The following is an 18,942-nucleotide window of genomic DNA, read 5'->3' as shown; positions in this document are numbered from 1 at the left end:
AATGTAAATAAATTGAGATAAAATGGCATCAATAAGAAAATTGTAAAAATACAAATATTTTTTTATTGATTTTCCTTGGCAGTAGACTTAAATCAGAGCTGAGTCTATATAATACTCCGTGTTTCCATGGCATCGACAACAAATCCCCAAATGGTATTCCCAGAATATTAAACAATAAGCAGAAGAGCATTAAACCGATAATATTGCCGAGGATGGTTATAAGAGCATCAAAATATTTAGACAGCATTTCAAGTGAACATATTTTGATGTTTAATCCCCAAAGGAATATCAATTGTCTTTAATAGCAATTTGAGCTATAGAGGTGGTGAAGCTGGGTATTTTGATTGAACACTTGGGAAATAATGGGTAAAAGAAAAGGAGGGGTTTAAAGGGGAAGCTAGTTAAATGACATCAAGAGTGTGAACCTGTGTCCAATTTTGCAACTGTAATTGTTTTTGTGGTATAAAAGTCTGAATGATTTATTATTAATTATGCGAAAATTCCATAATTTCTGCGAAAATACGACCATTTCAATTAATTTCCGGGAGTTTTCAAAAACAAATAAAATAGCAAAGTAAGCTAAATAGAGGTGTAAAGTTCCCCCTCTTCCACGGTTTTTAAGTTTTAGGTGCATTTAAGATATATCTGCCTTCGGCAGTATTACTACAAAACACCAAGAACTCATACATATTAAAAACACATTTAAGGGATAAAGGCATACTTTGTGTAATTTTGTGCATAAATCTCCAACAAAGCATCATCGTTTTAGAATGATGACGTCAAACACCAACATATTCTTTATTAAATTTTACTATACGTCACAAAAGAAATCTATTTTTCCATTGTATATCAAAAAAATATATTCATCATGAAGAGGGGGGATATTAACTTTGTCATTCCGTTTGTAACAACCCTAAATATTCATTCATAGCCGACATAAAGTATATACAGGGTGAACTAAAAAAAACTGCAACCAACTTCAGACTGCTGTTATTTCTAAGCCGCTCGTCCGCCAGCTGTTAAAATTATCCCAGTGACAGCTCATTATATGATTAACAAGTGTACATTTTGGTGAGAATTTTCCAAAAAAAAAAGTTTTTCGTGATGGAATTCAAGCGTGATAGTGTGATTTGTTTATGTTTGGCTGGAAAACCACAAGTGGCTATCGTTAGAGTACTCCAGCATTTAAATGTGAATAAACCTTTTGTGTCTCGTACCATCGCTCGTTACCGAGATACTGGTAGCGTAGCCCGACGTCAAGGAAGTGGACGGAAGAAAACAGCAACTTCAGCAGAAATGTTTCGAAAAGTAAAGAAGCGACTTGATCGAAACCCGCGTCGCAGTGGCCGAAAAATGGCTCGTGATCTGAACATATCGCTACATTCCATTCGGCAAATATTGAAAAATGAGCTCGGGGTAAAGCCATTGAAATTCCAAAAAGTGCATGAACTTATACCACTTGCCAAAGAGGTCAGCTGAAATGTTCACCTTCGGTTGGTCACCAGAACTCAAACGCCGGCCACGGTGATGGTGTGGGCCGCCATAACAGTCGATGGTCGCTCTATGCTCGTATTAATCGACCGTGGCATCATAATAAATGTCGAATATTATCGCGAAAATATTCTGGAGTGTGTCTTAAAGCCTTAGGCACGCAAACATTTTGGCCGCAGGCCTGGGACATTCAAATAGGACTCGGCACCATTGCACTCAGCACCCGCCACCCAAGAAAAAAATGAGCTTCCTCGCTTCATTTCCAGCGCACAATGGCCATCAGTATCTCCGGATACCAATCAGCTGGACTGGAGTATTTTGGAAAGCAAGGTTGGCACTAAAAAATACCAAAGTGTCGATTACTTCAAGCAAGCGCCTAGCCGGGAATGGGCCAAAATACTCCAGAGTTTGACGGTTTCATTGACCGTTTGAAGGCCTTAATTCGTGCCAAAGGTGACCAATTCGAACAAATCTAAACTTATTCCAAAATTTGATGCTATTTTCGAAATTTTTTGCTTTCATTCAATTGGTAGTTGCAGTTTTTTTATCTCACCCTGTATATTCATGATTAGCATAAAATTCTAAGTCGATTTAACGATGTCCGTCAGTCTGTGTGTCCGTCTGTATGTTGAAATCACGATACAGCCCACATCATTTGAAGTAGAGCTTCAAAATTTGGCGTAATAATTGGTATTGTGGTTAGGATGGTTGGTATTGAAAATGAGATATATCGGTTCACGTTCTTGTATAGCCGCCATAAAACGGTACCTCCCTATATTCGGTATTTTGATAGTTTCTTTTCACGGATTTGTCTAAAAATTTTTATTTGTATGTCATAATGGGTTCAGCTCAGGTGGCGGAACATTGTATGTATAGATCCACGTTTTCGTATAGCCCCCATTTAACGTTACCTCCCGATATTCGGCATTTTGATGGTTATAGCCACATTTTTTCACACGGATTTGTCTAAGCATTGGTATTTGTAAGTCATAATGGATTCTAGCTCTGGTGGCGGAACATGGAATATGTAAGTCCTTGTTTTCCTATAGCGCACATATTACGGTTCGCACGGATATTCCGTATTTTGATAATCTTAGTCACATTTAACCACGAAATTGTTTGAAATTTGGTAGCAATAGATAAAAATCCTTGTAGTATAATGTTGTCTATATAGGTTCCAGTTTTAATATGGGCCGCCCCATATGACGGCTTCCCCCACTTTATGTTTTTTTTTTTGAAAAGTTTAACTGCATTATCCCCACGGTCTTACCGGTATTTGTAGTTTAAAGTTTAAATTGGAACTTGCATTTAGATACTTTTATACAAAAAATGATTCCTTTAGCCGGCCGAACTTAATGTCTTTTTACTTTTTTTTTAACCCAAACAGATAACCTAAATAGATGAGAAATTTCACCCTTTTTCTAATTTTCGGAAATTTTCGGTTTTTATATTTTACTGATACTTTACTGATATTTTACTGATACCAATACGAGGTTCATTTTGAAATTTTAACCCTCAAGTGAATCACAATAGGGATTTTATATTTGATTTATAATGCAAATATAATGTAAAATACACTATATATGTGTAAAATGTATGGTTTCTAAGGAACTCGAAATTTAAAAATGGGCGAAATTTTCCCGCCCTTTTTTATTTGATGTAAACATTCAAACGCTGATGTACTTTTTCATATTTTAAGCTCTACTTTCATATTACACGCGGGAATTTCTGTAATTTTAGAAAAAAAAAACAAGTAAAAAGGCTGTAAGTTCGGCCGGGCCGATCTTGGAATACCCTCCACCATTTGGAACAATTTTCAAAAAAAAAAAAAAAAATACAAAAATAAAAATAAAATCCGTTCTGTTAAAATCCTAAAAATATCGAATGTGGCCGTTATATTGGGGCTATACGAAGACGTGGACCTGCACAGGCAATTTTCTGTCATAGGCTGTGGTACTTATTACGAACTTCAAACACCAAAGTTTGAAACACTTCCGGTGAATAATGTCGCTAAAATCATCAAAATACCAAATATCGGGAGGAACCGTTATATTGGGGCTATACGAAGACGTGGACCTGCACTGACAATTTTCTGTCATAGGCTGTAGTATCAATTACGAACTTCAAAAACCAAATTTGAAATGACTCCGGTGAATAATGTCGCTAAAATAATCAAAATACTGAATATCGGGAGGTACCGTTATATGGGGGCCATACGAAGACGTGGACCTGCACAGACAATTTTCTGTCGTAGGCTGTAGTTCCCATGACGAGCTTCAAATACCAAATTTGACATTTCCGGTGAATAATGTCGCTTAAATCACCAAAATACCGAATAAGGGACGTACCATTATATGGGGGCTATACCAAATGACAAATTTAATACACCCTCCATACTATGGTGGATGGTATAAAAATTAACAGCTTTTAAAATTTTTACTTCGCTCTTTATATTTCCTTCAGTATTTATTGGCAACATCAAAACCATATTCCTACACAATACATTTATTAGCAATATTAAAATAAAATCTATATAAGAAAAAACCTCCTTGGCGGAGAAATAAACACCCCATCTCCCAAGTCTGATGCAGTAAATAGCGTAATCTAATGTTCTGCACCATTGAGGTTTATGTTCTCATTGCCGACGACGACAATCACATGCCTTAAGTGTTCCATATTTGTTACATACTTTATTGTCTATTCTTCCTGGCGGGCTGCTGAATTTTCCGATGACAAAAAAAAAAAAGTAATTCAAGTAGGTGATGGTGGTGGGCTGTGCTTGGTATGGTCTGGATTTAATAGGGTTTTCAATTTGCGATACTCCCTCTGCAGCGTGCGCAACGGAATATCCTTCACAAAAGGAATGAAACATGAAGTGGAGTGGAGTGCTAACACACAGGAAGGAAGTCGCTTGTGTCGCTTGTATGTGAAATTTGTAAGCATTTTTATATGATATCCGCAGGATAGAAATTTAATGGAATACAAAGCAATGCGTGAAATAAAATTTCAAAGCTGAGTGGCAGGCTTTGTTTCCCCGTTGTATTCCTGTTAAATTGTGTCATATTTATAGAGTCGTTGGGTATATGAACAAAAATCGATGAGGATGACGTAAAATAAAAATGGAACATTTGATTTGAGCTCAAAAAAATAACACTTTCAGATTTTGTGGAATGTTTAGAAATTATATGCAATTTTGTTTAAAAATTACTTTTGGTGAATTTGTGTGTGGTTTTCTCTTTCGAGACGAGCTTAACGTTGTAGGAAGACGGGTTAATGACTCTGAACGTTGAGGCGGCAACTCTTATTTGGCTGGACACCGAGGTCCGCGGTTTAATCCCACAGCCAGGCTTGCCTGAATTTTTAATTTTTGAGTTTTACGTTGTTGAAGGGAAGATCATATTTTTATGATTTATATGTTTATTTCCAAGTTCGACTCAAGTTCTATTAGCAAATCCTTTTTCGCAGCAAAGCTTGTTTTTGTAGTGACGCGTTTTTGGTCCACAACAACTACAATGCTTCCAATGCATACACCTGTTATAGTTTACCATTTTAAAGGATTGGGAAAGGAGTTCGATGCAAACTTAATAAACGTGTAATATAAATATAACAATTAACGAAATTTGGAATGCTTGCGATTGAAATAAATCCCCGGACCGTGATTTCTTTGGTTGTTGAAACGTTTTTTGCCACAAATCTCTGCAGAGGCATTTCAGAAATTATTAACCGGTTGCGACACCGTATCGAAAGATTCGTAAGAAAAGAATGAAAGAAAGAAATTTCAATATAAGTTCTCAACAGTGCCTAAAAATTTTAGAGATTTTGAATGTTTTACCTGCAATAATCAATCGAAATTACAGTAATTGCATAACATGGGAGTAGGATCAATTTCCCATGCCGAATGAGACAGCTCGAAATAAATCTTTGAAGTTAGGAACTAAAACGAATTTTTAGTTAGAACGATTCAACTAGAGTATCAAACCGAATCAGCTGTAATTTGACATTAAAATCTTCAATCGATAGAGTTACTTTTCACACAAAACCTTCAGTAAGGTCCGCAAACGACAGAGTTACTTTTTGCACAAAAACTTAAGCGATCGAGTTTTCGAAGGTTTTATTAGATTCTAATTTTTAATGTCAGTCTACGTTTCGATACAAGTCCCATAATCCTCCCTCTACCACATTTTTTGAAATTTTCAGATTAAGACTTCGCTAAATTCTTACATTTTAGTTATGTAGTGTGTTCGGCAATACCGCCGAGAACAATACGATCACCAAAGGGGTCTTAAGGGTCTACCACAGACTAAATTTAAAATACTACAATAGCTAAACTTAGCTTAAACGCCAAAAATAAATAAATATTAGGACTAGTAAAAAAGGAGCTAAGTTTGGCCGGGCCAAACTTTTAATATCCTCCACCAATTGGAAGGAACTTGAAAATTTTCAAAAAAATTTCAAAAACTACCACTTAAATGAAAACCGTTATATGGGGACTATATGAAGTCGTACGAACTTTAAATTAAAATTTGTTACAATTATAATGAAAAAAAATTGTTGCAAAAATCATGAAAATACCGACTATCGGGAGGTACGGTCATATGGGGGCTATACGAAGACGTGGACCTGCATAAGATTTTTTTTGCCACGGGCTGTTGTAGCCATTACAAACTTCAAATACGAAATTCAAAATAATTTCGGTAATGTCGCTAATATCATGAAAATACCGAATATCGGGAGGTATCGTTATATGGATGCTATACGAAGAAGTGGACCGACATGACTCATTTACGAATTTAAACTGCCTATTGACAACTATGCGTTTGAATGTTTACAACAGACAGACAGATGGACATACAGGCGGACATCGCTATATCGTCTTAGAATTTTACGCTAATCCAGAATATATGTCCTTTGTAGGGTCTATTATAAATATTTCGAGGAGTTACAAACGGAATGATAAACTCCATAGAATGGTGGTGGGTATAACAAGCAAACAAAGGCCATAACGGACGAGGGCGACCAATACTATAATATATTGTAAAATCTCCTTAGATCCAAACACATATTAGTTGATTATTTGAAATAATGCCATAATGTCCTGGGCAAATGTTACCGGGGATATATTCCGCATATTTACACTCTATATTCGCGGTTTAGAGGTTGATTGGTCTATAATTGCGATCTGTAGAGCAAGAGCAAAATCAGCAAATTGTTCTATTTTTTAGTTAATTTCAACCTCTAAATATTATGCGATCAACTCCAAAAACATGCTTCTATTCTGAACCAAGCCGCAAATCCATGCTTCCTGAGGATCGAGCCATAATTGCGACCTGTGAAGTGATTACAAATTAACATAACCCATTGTTTGCATAAATTTAGTCAAAAACACTATATATGTAAAAAGTTAGGATCTCGAAGGGTCTATGTCCGAATATTAAAAAACAAAAAACAATTCGACAGGAGGGAACTTACCTCCCTGTTTGCTAGGTTAACTTTAGAAACGCCGATTCTCGTGGTCCTATTTTAAGCTCCGATTTTATAATAAACAGCGGTTTTTTCTGCAATTATTTTTCGTTTTGTACAGAAACAAGTTCGAAAACTTAACTCTCTTTCGACTTGATCCATGAAATAAAAAGACAATGAAGAACTTGGCTTGTTCATGCCGACTCTATTATCCCATGATTAAAAATCTATTCCATTCCAAGTTGCCACAGATTTCACCCAAACTCTTCATTGCCTTTTTCAATTTCCTTCTACTTTACATAACACAACCTACCTTTGTCACAAACAGTTGTCGATGGCGATTGCCTGCTATCGCTGCTCATGGGTGAGACATTACCACCATCTGGCTCCGAGGATGAAACGCATTGAACCTACACAAACATACGGGAGAGAACGAAAACGAAAACAAGAAAATCACAATATTAGACAAACAGTTTTACAAGAAACACTTCTTTCATTTCCACTCACCATATCACTGCCGCCACTGCGATGACTTGGTGGCCTTTCCGGACTCCTTGGACTGTGGGTTGTGGTGTCGGGTGGACTGGCTGCCGATGAAGAAGAACGTGAACTGCCCGCAGTAGATGTTTGCAAATTGGGCGATGCTGTTGCCGATGTCGAGGAGGCAGCCGTTTCCAGAACAATGCCCACTGGATTATTGATGACTTGATTTAAATTCTGTTGATGCGTTTGCAGGGCCTGCAGTGTGACCTGATGTTGGTGGTGGGTCGTAGTTGTGGTGGCATTCAACTGATGAGCCGTGGCGGTTACAGGATGCTGATGTTGTTGCTGGTGCTGATGATGGTGGTGATGCAATTGTATGGTTGTACCATTGTGCTGGACAAATGTGGCCGTTGGTGTTGTTGTATGGTGTTGGGTCGTCGCTGGCATCATCAGACCCATTGGTGTGGAATAGATTTGGCCAATGGGGCTTAGTTGGCCATTACTGCCCACAATAAACTGTTGTCCAGTAGCTGTTGATGAGATGAACGATTTACTGGTCTGAGGTGAAGTGGCACGCAACATCATGGTTGTTGTGGCCTGCGGTGCTGTCAGAATATTGGCTGTGGGTGCACACCCGTTGACATTTTGTATCTGCAGCAGTGTAGAGTCGGGTCCCATTACCAAGCCAGTTGTGGGCAAAATCAGCTGTTGACCCAATAGATTCATGGGTTGGATGATTTGACCATTTTGTAGAATGATCTGTTGAGGCTGGGTGTTGGTTGTCGCAGTGGCGGGCTTACTCACCACAATTCCTTGGATACCGGCGGAGCCTAGTTGAAATTGTTGGGGGAAGGCATTGGCCGCTGTAGCTGCTGCCGCAGCTGTCGGTGTTGTAGCGGTAAGTTGTACAACCTGAGGCTGTGCGGTAGTATGTGGTGCCGGGGGAGCAGCCGCAGCCGTTTGTATGTTCAAAGTATGAGGCTGTAGGATCGTAGCTGTTTGATTTGTTATTTGAGTGTTGGGAGTGGGAGATGTTTTACGTTTCTTGGTACGTCTCTTAAGATCAGCCGGAGAGGATATTATGATGCGTTGGGTCCCATCTGACTGCTGGACAATCTGGGAGACAACCTGACTATCCAGTGTAGCGAATTGTTGGGTTGGCTGGGTAGCAGCTGGCTGTGCAGTTTGTTGCTGTTGTATGACATAGCCACCGTTTGGCAAGGGATTCAAAACCACCGTCTGCTGACCCAAAACATTGGTGGCATTTCCTGCCGTTTGAGCGGTGAGTAGTTGATTTCCGGCTGTGAGTATGGACTGGGTGCCGGTGGCATGAATAATGTTGGCACCCGGGTTATTGGTGGCTGTCAACACTTTGGCCGTATTGCCTGTCAAAATATTTTGTCCTGGATTTAGTATGACCGTTGTGGGTTGTAGTTGGGTTGTATTATTGGCCGCCGCCGTTGCTGCAGCCGGTTGGCTAACAATGTAGCTGCCATTTGGTTGTTGTTGCAGTGTGGCCGTTAATTGTCCGCCATTGTTTAGAACATCACCACCGCTTTGTTGAATAATTAAATTGGTTGGCGTTTGCGAAGTGGCTGTCGCATTGCCACTGGCAATTATCAATTGTTGTTGGTGTTGTTGTGTTGGTTGCGGTGCCTGCTGCTGGGGTACAGCCTGCAAATGTGTCTTGTTATTCGAAGAGGGCATTACAATAATTTGACCCGTCGATGTCATAATAATTTGTGAGTTGCCACCAGTGTCGTTTGCAGCTCGCAACAAAGGTTGCAACTGCAACTGGCTAATGGGTATAGTGGTTGTTGTAGCGGCAGTAGTGTTTGTGTTGTTGTTGCTGCTAACAAACTTTTGCATTGTTGTGTGTAATTTTTGGGCCATAGCTGTCACTGTGGGATTGGTGGCAACATTTCGTTGGCCAGCAGCTGCAGCTGCAGAAGTTGTGGTTGTGGTTGTTGCCATTCCCCGATTGCCGGCAATCGTTGTGAGGGTGGCACGATTATTATTATTGTTGTTGTTATTGAATATTCTTTGTTGTTGAGACGTTTGAATTTGATTAACATTTTTCACTTGCCTCACGATGCGTACGGGACTCTTCTGACATGTTTGAACCTTGACTTGTTGCAATTGGTTTTTGGTTTGTTGTTGAGATGGCCTTCCAGCACTCTGTGGCCTTGGTGAAGGCATGGGCGATGCACTGGCTCTTCCGGATAAAATCGTGGACTTAGAACCATTGTTCCCCACCTCCATGTTTGAGGCCGGTGAGGGGGTACACGAACGAGGACTTTCATTGCTGGTAGAAATTGCCCCAACCTGTTCAGGTTTCTTGCTGGCTTCCTTGTTGGCACGTTGCAGGTCTGGTGTAGATCTGGGACCACCCAGAGTACTTGATGACACAGGCGACTCCTGAGCTGTGGGCACAAATTTTATTGAGGCTTTGGATGTTGGACATGGCATCAATGGACTTTCCTGTGGCTGTGGAATGTTAACTGTAGCCAAGGTTTGATTTTGATTCGTTTTGATGTCATAGCTAAGGGATATGGCTGATAGTCGCGGTAGGTTCGACAATGGATTTTCATTTTGCTTATTATCCTCTTGTCGAGCTGCTGTTATTTGATAGAATCCTGTATTTATCGATTGGTTGTTTAAAAGCCTCGTCTCCACTGGGTGGGGTGTTGGTTCAATCACAGTCTGTTCCATTGGCTGCGTATGGCTGGCCATAGCATCTCCTAAATCCTCTGAATTTTCCCCTTCTTCCTCATCGTCGTCTTCTTCTTCCCCCTCTTCATCTCCTTCTTCGTCGTCTTCCTCTTCTTCATCGTCATTATCATGATCTTCTTCATGTTTTGTAGGTTCCATATCAACATCTGCAATATTTGCTTCCTCAGCTTCTGTACAGGTTTCCGATTTAATCTGTCTACCATCATCATTGGCATGAGAATGATGATCTTCTCCAACTCCAAGATCCATACCCAAGTCGCCTTGCAGAAAATCTAAACAATGCTGAGTAGTTTTTAAGTGTAACATGTCTTCTGTTTCGGGATCATCATCATCCACATCCCTATCTTCTTCATCATTGTCATCATGATCTTCCATATTATCCATGGGATTATCTTCAGCTTCATCATTTTCGTCATTTTCCTCATAGTCGTTATCCTCTTCATTTATGCCACTAGCCAAGTCATCATCCTCCTCGTCTTCATCCTCTTCCCCATCGTCATCGTCACTATGATCGTATCCATGACCATGGAGATGATGATGATGACGCTGCTGCTGGACATCCACCAAGGAATTGTGAACCATTTCAGTTTGTTGTTGAAGATAGCCATTCAAATCGTCCTTGAAGTGGAATGGTTTCTGTTCTTCATTGTTATTAAATTCCGAACAATGGTGATGTTGGGGCTGCTGATGATGATGATGACGTTGGTCCTGTTGCTGATGATGGTGATGTTGACGATGTGGACATATATTTCCCTCGGGCATGGTTTTATTGTTTTGCTGTGACCATGGAACAGTTCCGTTGTCAGTTTCGTGTTGGTGATGTGCACCCGCTGACATTATTCCATTATCTTTGCACCAAGGCCTGCTAGAATTTTCCATTGCCATCATGTTGTTGTTGTTGTAACAGTTTGTTATCACAGGTTGTGGTCGCTGCTGATGTTGATGGTGAGGATGCTGTTGCTGTTGCTGCGGTGGCGTATGATGATGATGATGACGATGATGCAAATGCTGTTGAGATTGCACCTGCTGTTGATGTCCACCCCCACACTGATGATGCTGATGATGATTATGTGGATGGTGATGATGATGTTCCATGGTGCATGAAGGCGGCATCATTTTGTAATTTTGACTAGTGCAATGATGCCTTGTTGCCGCTGCCGACGATGTTGAGGCAAACATTGAATCTGAATCGATAGTGGCAGGTGGCATATCGTCGAAACAGCTGTTACTGTCACTCATTGATGCGGAATCTGAATTGGCGGCTAGTCTGCGGCGCTTGACATCTGAAATGAAAATAAGGAAGGGAAAAGGTTTTTGAAAAACAAGTCAACTTAGAAGAAAATAATCTTTAAAGAGAAAATATGTGGTATTTTAAATAGTCGTCTAAAATCTAAATTTGCTGTAAAGATTTTAGCGTCTATTGAAGCTATACAATTAAATATTTTAAAATAAAAGGCTATACATTTCCCTATAAAAAATTTAAAAGACTATCAGAGGATTTTCAGAAAATATATTCTTTTATATGTCCATCAGAGATGTAGTGATGGATTCTTAAGAATATTTTTGTCCTTTTGAGGACTTTTTAAAACATATTCATAATGGCTTTGAGAAATATATTGTTCAAGGTATTCGAGAGATTTAAGAGAGCAAAAATCCAGGCACTTAATATATTTTAAATATTTTTAAGGACTCTGACTAGTATGAAATGGGTTTTACAACGAACAATAAAGGTAGGGATTTGAAACATATGGTTTAAGGAACTGCATTCGGGATTGTAAATAATATTCCTAAGGGAATTTAAATAACATGGATTTTTGTTTTAATTTCCTTAAAGAATATAAATCCTTGCAATCGTTTTTTATATTTTTTAAGGACTTTAGCTATTCGTGGAATTATAAAAATAATTTGTTTTAATTGCTAAATTAAATATTTTCAAAGGACTGTCTAAAATCGTAGATATTTATTTTTTGTTTTTTTCTTTTTTTTCGAGGATTTTTTAGAAATATTTTGTCAATGACTACTGGAAACTTTTTTGAAGCTATAACCGTGCATTAAAAGAAAAACAATTAAAAAAGTAGCAAAGTTCGGCATGCCGAACTTTTAATACCCTCCACCATTTGGAGGGAACTTAAAAATTTAAAAAAAAAAAATCCGAAAACTACCACTTAAAATATCGTATATCGAGAGGTTTGTTTTAATTACTAAATTAAATATTTTCAAAGGACTGTCTAAAATCATAGATATTTATTTTTTGTTTTTTTTTTTTTCAAGCTGTAATCGTGCATTAAAAGAAAAAAAAGAAAAAAAAGTAGCAAGTTCGGCATGCCGAACTATTAATACCCTCCACCATTTGGAGGGAACTTAAAAATTTAAAAAAAAAATCCGAAAACTACCACTTAAAATATCGAATATCGAGAGGTACCGTTATTGCTGAAATCATCAAAATACCGACTACTGGGAGGTATCGTTAGATGGGGGCTATACGAAGACGTGGATCTGCATACGGTTGTAGTACCCATGAAGATCTACAAATACGAAATTCGAAACGATTTACGTAAATAATGTTGCTGAAATCATCAAAATACCGATTATCGGGATGTACCGTTATATGGGGGCGTGGACCTTCATACAAACATTTTTGTCATGAGCTGTAGTAACCATTACAAACTTCAACAACGAAATTTGAAATAATTCCGGTAAATAACGTCGCTAAAATTATGAAAATACCGAATATCGGGAGGTACCGTTATATGGGGCTATACGAAAACGTGGACCGACATGGCGAACCTGCCTACTGGCAAACGATGCATGTATGCAAATTTTTAGTCTTCTATCTCAATTCGTTCGAAAGATAGCGTGAGTACAATAAATAAACGGACAGACAGACCAGATCGTCTTAGAATTTTATACTAATCCAGAATACATATACAGAAAACATATACTATATTTCTTCTAGTACTAGAACGTCATCGGTTTTGGTGATGTATTCAGTCCAGTAATTTAGACTCTACCATTCAAGCACAATCATGACTAAGGGTGCAAAATATGAGGAAGGGTGAATAATTCAAAATTTTCATTAAACACATCATATTTACACCCTACCATTTAAAAGTTTTATAAAACACCTCACAACCTCGCATTCTACTTCAAATATAAAAACTGAAAAATAATGCTTTTTGACAAATATTTGAACATGTACTTCCAACATTTTGCTTGTCCTCTCATTCATACAGTAGCAATGCACAAACAACGACCGCACAACAAACATAGAGAGAGAGAGAAACATGCAAATTCTATATAATTTTGCATAAAATTGCATGTATAAATTCTATGTAAATAGAATAGGCCCCCGAAAACATGCATATATCAAATGGTGGCGGGACAATAGGAGGAAAACACGCATTAAAAGCAAATTACTCTGCCAATGTTGTTGTTTCGCTGAAGATTTATTTTATTTAAATTTTACAGAGTTCAAAAACAACAACAACAATAATAACACCTAACAGAAACCCTAAGCACACAACATAAGTCTGCCACCCGACGTTATCACCACCGTCATCATCATTAGTCAGTTAGGCATGCTACACTTGACGCGTCAATAGACACGCACGCACGCAACAGAGCGTCGTACTCCAGCGTGTAAAGAGCTCTGAGGGTAAGTACTGTATTTAGGATTGTTGTTATCCTTTAAAGTTATGGTTAGTTGTAGTAATAAATGCCAAATACCGGCAGCAACATGCAACACGCATTTCATAGAATTGGTAAATACCGGTGTTTTAGTTGCTGTTTGATGTGTGTAAATTCACTTGTCCATGGGAGGAGCTTTGCGGCATGCAAAAACTATTTTTATTGTTAAATTGACATATCATAATCGGTTGGAATGTGTATTTTAACTTTGGTGGCGTGTCACAGTGGGACGAAAAATTAATTCTCTCATGATAGAGCATTTTTATAATTAAATTAGTTTGATCGTCGCGATGTCCGTCTATCCGTCCGTCTGACTGTGGTAATCACGCTATCGAACGAATTGAGGTAGAAGGCTAAAATTTTGCATACATGCATAGTTTACCAGTAGGTAGTTTAAGTTCGTAAATGGGCCACATCGGTCCACCATTTCGTATAGCCCCCATATAACGGTACGTTCCGATATTCGGTATTTTTATGATTTTGTGCCATTACTTACCGGAATTATTTCAAATTTCATATTTAAAGTTTGTAATGGGTACTACAACCTCTGGCGAAAAATTTCATATGCAGGTCCACGTCTTCGTATAGCCCCCATACATCGGTACCTCCCGATACTCGGTATTTTCATGATTTTTGCGACATTATTCATTGGAATTGTAACAAATTTTGTATTTAAAGTTCGTAATAGGTACTACAGTATATGACAAAAAATTTCGTATGCAGGTCCACGTCTTCGTATAGTCCCCATATAATGGTTTTCATTAAAGTGGTAGTTTGCGATTTTTTTTGAAAAATTTTTAAGTTCCAAAATCACTTCAATTTATAGAATCCGTGGGTCCTTAGTGGATAATTTAAAAAAAATGTTATATTTTTAATTTTCAAAAAGAAAGATAGGTTTTTTGGAAGATAGTATTTAATGATGCGAAAAGTAACAAATGTTATATTATGGGCATAGCATTTGGTGCTAAGGTGGAATTTTAAAAACTCGAAAGTCCAAAAAGTACGGAATGTATTACCATTTACATTCAATGAACGGAAATAAAAAATGGGATAGAATTACCTTAAATCCCTATATTGATATACGAAAAGGTGAAACAGGCATCTTATTATTTTTGCAGAATTATTTTTGGTGCCGATGAAATTGTTTAAAGGTTAAAAAATTACTAAAATACTGGGTGAGGTAAAAAACTGCAACAGTGACAGTGACTAATTATATTGTTTAAAAAAAACTATTCGTGATGGAATTCAACCGTGATAGTGTGATTTCTTCATATTTGGCTGGAAAACCACAAGTGGCTATCGTTAGAGTGCTCCAGCATTTAAATGTGAATAGATCTTTTGTGTCTCGTACCATCGCTCGTTACCATGATACTGGTAGCGTAGCTCGGCGTCATGGAAGTGGACGGAAGAAAAAAGCAACATCTGCAAAAATAGTTCGAAAAGTAAAGAAGCGACTTGATCGAAACCCGCGTCGCAGTGACTGAAAAAATGGCTAGGCAATATTCCATTCAGCAAATATTGAAAAATGAGCTCAGGGTGAAGTCATTGAAATTGCAAAAAGTGTAAGAACTTAAACCGCAACAGAAAAACATAGACTCAACAAAAGAGCTAATGAGTTGCTTCGCTTGGCCGAAAGTGCTGAACTGCCGAATTTGTTTTTTTCCGATGAGAAAACATTCGTTGTCTAGCAGTTTGTAAACAAACAATATGTTTATTTGCCAAAGAGGTCAGCTGAAAATATGCACCTTCTGTTGGCCACCAGAACTCAAGTGCCGGCCATGGTGATGGTGTGGGCCGCCATAAATGCCGAATATTATAGCGAAAATGTTCTGGAGGGTGTATTGAAGCCTTGGGCACGCAAACATTTTGGCCGCAGACCTTGGACATTCCAAGAGGAATCAGCACCATCGAACGCAACACGTGCCACCCAAGAATGGTTACAAAATGAAGTTCCTCGCTTTATTTTCAGCGCTCAATGGCCACCAAAAACATGAGATACCAATTGGACTATTGTGCCTGGAGTATTTTGAAATGCAAGGTTGGCACTAAAAATACCAAAGTGTCGATCACCTCAAGCAAGCGCTTTGCCGGGAATGGGACAAAATACTGCAGAGTAACATTCGGACAGCGTGTGACGGTTTCATTGGCCATTTGAAGGCCATAATTCGTGCCAGAGGTGACCAATTCGAACAAATCTAAACTTATTCTAAAATTTGATGACATTTTTTGCTTTCATACAATAAAATTAAAAAAAAAGTTATGGCGTTTGACTTTGTTGCAGTTTTTTTATCTCACCATGTATGACTGACTCATTTATCAACGGCCGTGCGAAATCTGAAATTTGAAATTTTTTTGTGGGTCAAATTTTTTATGTGGGATGAGATGAGGCTGGGTTTTCGGAAATTCGAGTGTGGTGTGAAAGCTATTTAAAAATGAAGACTAAAAGTATCGTTATAGGTTTAATGTTATAGTACAAATATGCAAGTTGGCCAATGCTACCCATCTTCCCTTTCGAACTAAATTTTTCAGAAATATCTTGCCCAAATTCATCATAAAATAAGCTGAAGGGTGTTTCGCCCAAGGAAATATATCTCTTCTCTCTTGATAAGAATATGATGAACTCAAAGAAAACTAATTCGCTATAAGTCTACTTTCAAAGTTAATATTTGATAATTGTAGAACTCGAGTTGCTAAAAAAAAATTCACAAAATTTTAATTTAGTCCCAAAACTATTTTTCAATTTTCATCTAATATAAAATATCCTTTTTAGTGCCCAATTACCAATTTTCAATGGCAAATTTGACACATTCTAGTGTTAGATCACTTCCTATAAATTATGATAGATAAAACAGCCATTGAAACGTGTCTTAATGCAAATGTTTATTTTAATTACAACAGAAACGATTTATAAAAATTGATAAGGTATGTTTTACCGCCCCAAAAAAAAACATAACCCTGAGAAGGTACACGCTATCTAACAATCAGGGAATAGGCGGACGTGCTTATTTACATTTTTCGTTTTATAATTTGAGAAAATGTGAGAAGTTCTGCCTTAAATACATATGTCGCGGCTTGTTGCTGTGTGTGTTAGATAGAGTTAGGATTGAGTTCAGAGAAGCAGAAGTATGTTTAAACACCAGTAAAAGCACCAAACATCACATTTATGTATGTACGTATGTATGATGGCACGAAAGGTATGGCAGAGTACAGCTGCTGTCGCGCCATTGTCATTGTCGACACGTTATGTATGCATGTGTGGTGGCTGCTGCTGTTGTTGTTGTCGTTGGTGGTAAGGTGAAATATGGCTAAAATGCAAATGATTGTGGCAGGACATATGCTAAAACAGAACTTTTATAAACAACAAACATTTTAGCACAGTCTAGCACGCGTACCTTAGCTTTCCCCACCGCCTGACATTTATCATCTAACGGTTTTAACTGCTTTTCTAGGGAACGGTTGAAATCTCTTTTACCCAAGGCACTTCAAAATGACGTTGGAATCAACAATAAAATCATAGCTTTATACGTTTCGTACATAGCTTTATACGTTTCGCGTCGAACATTTGCTTTTATTGTTGTTGATGTTTTGGTTTTGCTTTTTGGTGGACGAGCAGTCGTATATTTCAATATATATCGATGACGACGACGACGGTGTTGCTGATGGTGAAGACGATGATGTTGTAGTTTAATTGATTGCTTTTGTATGAAAACCCTTTCTCTACGTTAATGGCTTTTTGTGTGCGCCGTACCTCAAGCTCTCCTACAATGGCGCAGTGAAAGCAGCGAACTGAATTAATTTACTGCACGTGGATGTTACTTCGACGACAGACATAACTTTGGCAATGACTATACAGGGAGACATTTTAATGAACATTTCAATTTCGAAGGTTGGTTGAAAAATTTTTGAAAGATGTAGATGTTTTGAAGGAATAGTCGAATTTTTTTTAAGGCTTTCTTAATTGGGCGAAATCTTTAAACATCGCGGATTTGCTGACTTATAAAAACCCATCAAATAAACATTATTAAAAATCGATATTAAAGGTTTTGTCCAAGAGAAATAAAAATCTATTTTAAAATTGAATGACATGCTTAAGATGTTGTGACAAAAAATTTATGGGAAATTCCAAAATCCATGTTTCGAAAGTAAGTTTAATATATGGCGGTGGTTTTAGAAATGTGTACTAAAAGTGTGTGAACTGTACTAAACGGCTTAGGCCTGGTATTTTAAAAATTTGTATTGCGGTCTCTGTTGGTAGTAGGTTTGTGATAAAGAGGTGATTTTGGAAATGTGTACTAAATAGTACTATATTTGGTACAATTTGGTATTGCGTAAGCGGACAGTGCTTTAAATCTGAAACTATGATATTAGTGTCGCTGTACATTTGTAGCCTGGACCCATGGAGGTGATTTCGGAAATATATACTAGAATTGTGCGAAAAGTACTGAATGGTATTATACAGGGTAAGAGAAAAAAAACTGCAACAAAGTCAAACGACACAATTTTCACTTTTTTTACATTTTATTTAATGAAATTAAAAAAAAATGTCGGAAATTGCATCAAATTTTAGAATAAATTTAGATTTGTTCGAATTGGTCACCTTTGACACGAATTGTGGCCTTTAAACGGCCAATGAAACCGTCACACGCTGCCCGAATGTTGCTCTGCGGTATTTTGGCCCATTCCCGGCGAGGTGCTTGCTTAAGGTGACCGATACTTTGGTATTTTTTAGTGCCAACCTTGCTTTCCAAAATACTCCAGAAACAATAGTCCAATGTATTGGTATCCGGAGATTATGGTGGCCATTGTGCGCTGGAAATGAAGCGAGGAACCTAATTTTGTAACCATTCTTGGGTGGCGCATGCTGTGTGCTGAGTCCTGTTGAAATGTCCAAGGTCTGCGGCCAATATGTGTGCGTGCCCTTCAGAATAGTTTCGCGATAATATTCGGCGTTTATTCTGATGCCACGGTGTATTAATATGAGCGGAGATCGATCATCGGCTGTTATGGCGGCCCACACCATCACCATGGCCGCCGCTTGAGTTCTGGTGCCCGACCGAAGGTGCACATTTTCAGCTGACCTCTTTGGCA

The 18,942-nt window shown here is 38.1% G+C and overlaps 1 protein-coding gene across 1 annotated transcript in view; it reads right to left on the bottom strand.

Moving 5' to 3' along the window:
* The window catches only part of LOC101889975 (mucin-2), a 534,609-nt gene that overhangs the window by 16,056 nt on the left and 499,611 nt on the right, over positions 1 to 18,942 (bottom strand). Inside the window, exons 6-7 of the mRNA XM_059121607.1 lie at positions 7,459 to 11,450; positions 7,265 to 7,361 (exon numbers count right to left, since the gene is read on the bottom strand). Coding sequence (XP_058977590.1) covers positions 7,265 to 7,361; positions 7,459 to 11,450 — 4,089 coding nt within the window. The remainder of the gene's footprint in view (positions 1 to 7,264; positions 7,362 to 7,458; positions 11,451 to 18,942) is intronic.

The sequence above is a fragment of the Musca domestica genome, unplaced genomic scaffold (genome assembly GCF_030504385.1).
Source record: "Musca domestica strain aabys unplaced genomic scaffold, Musca_domestica.polishedcontigs.V.1.1 1, whole genome shotgun sequence".
In the NCBI taxonomy this organism is placed as follows: Eukaryota; Metazoa; Arthropoda; class Insecta; order Diptera; family Muscidae; genus Musca; species Musca domestica.
This window is presented reverse-complemented; position numbering and strand designations above follow the sequence as displayed.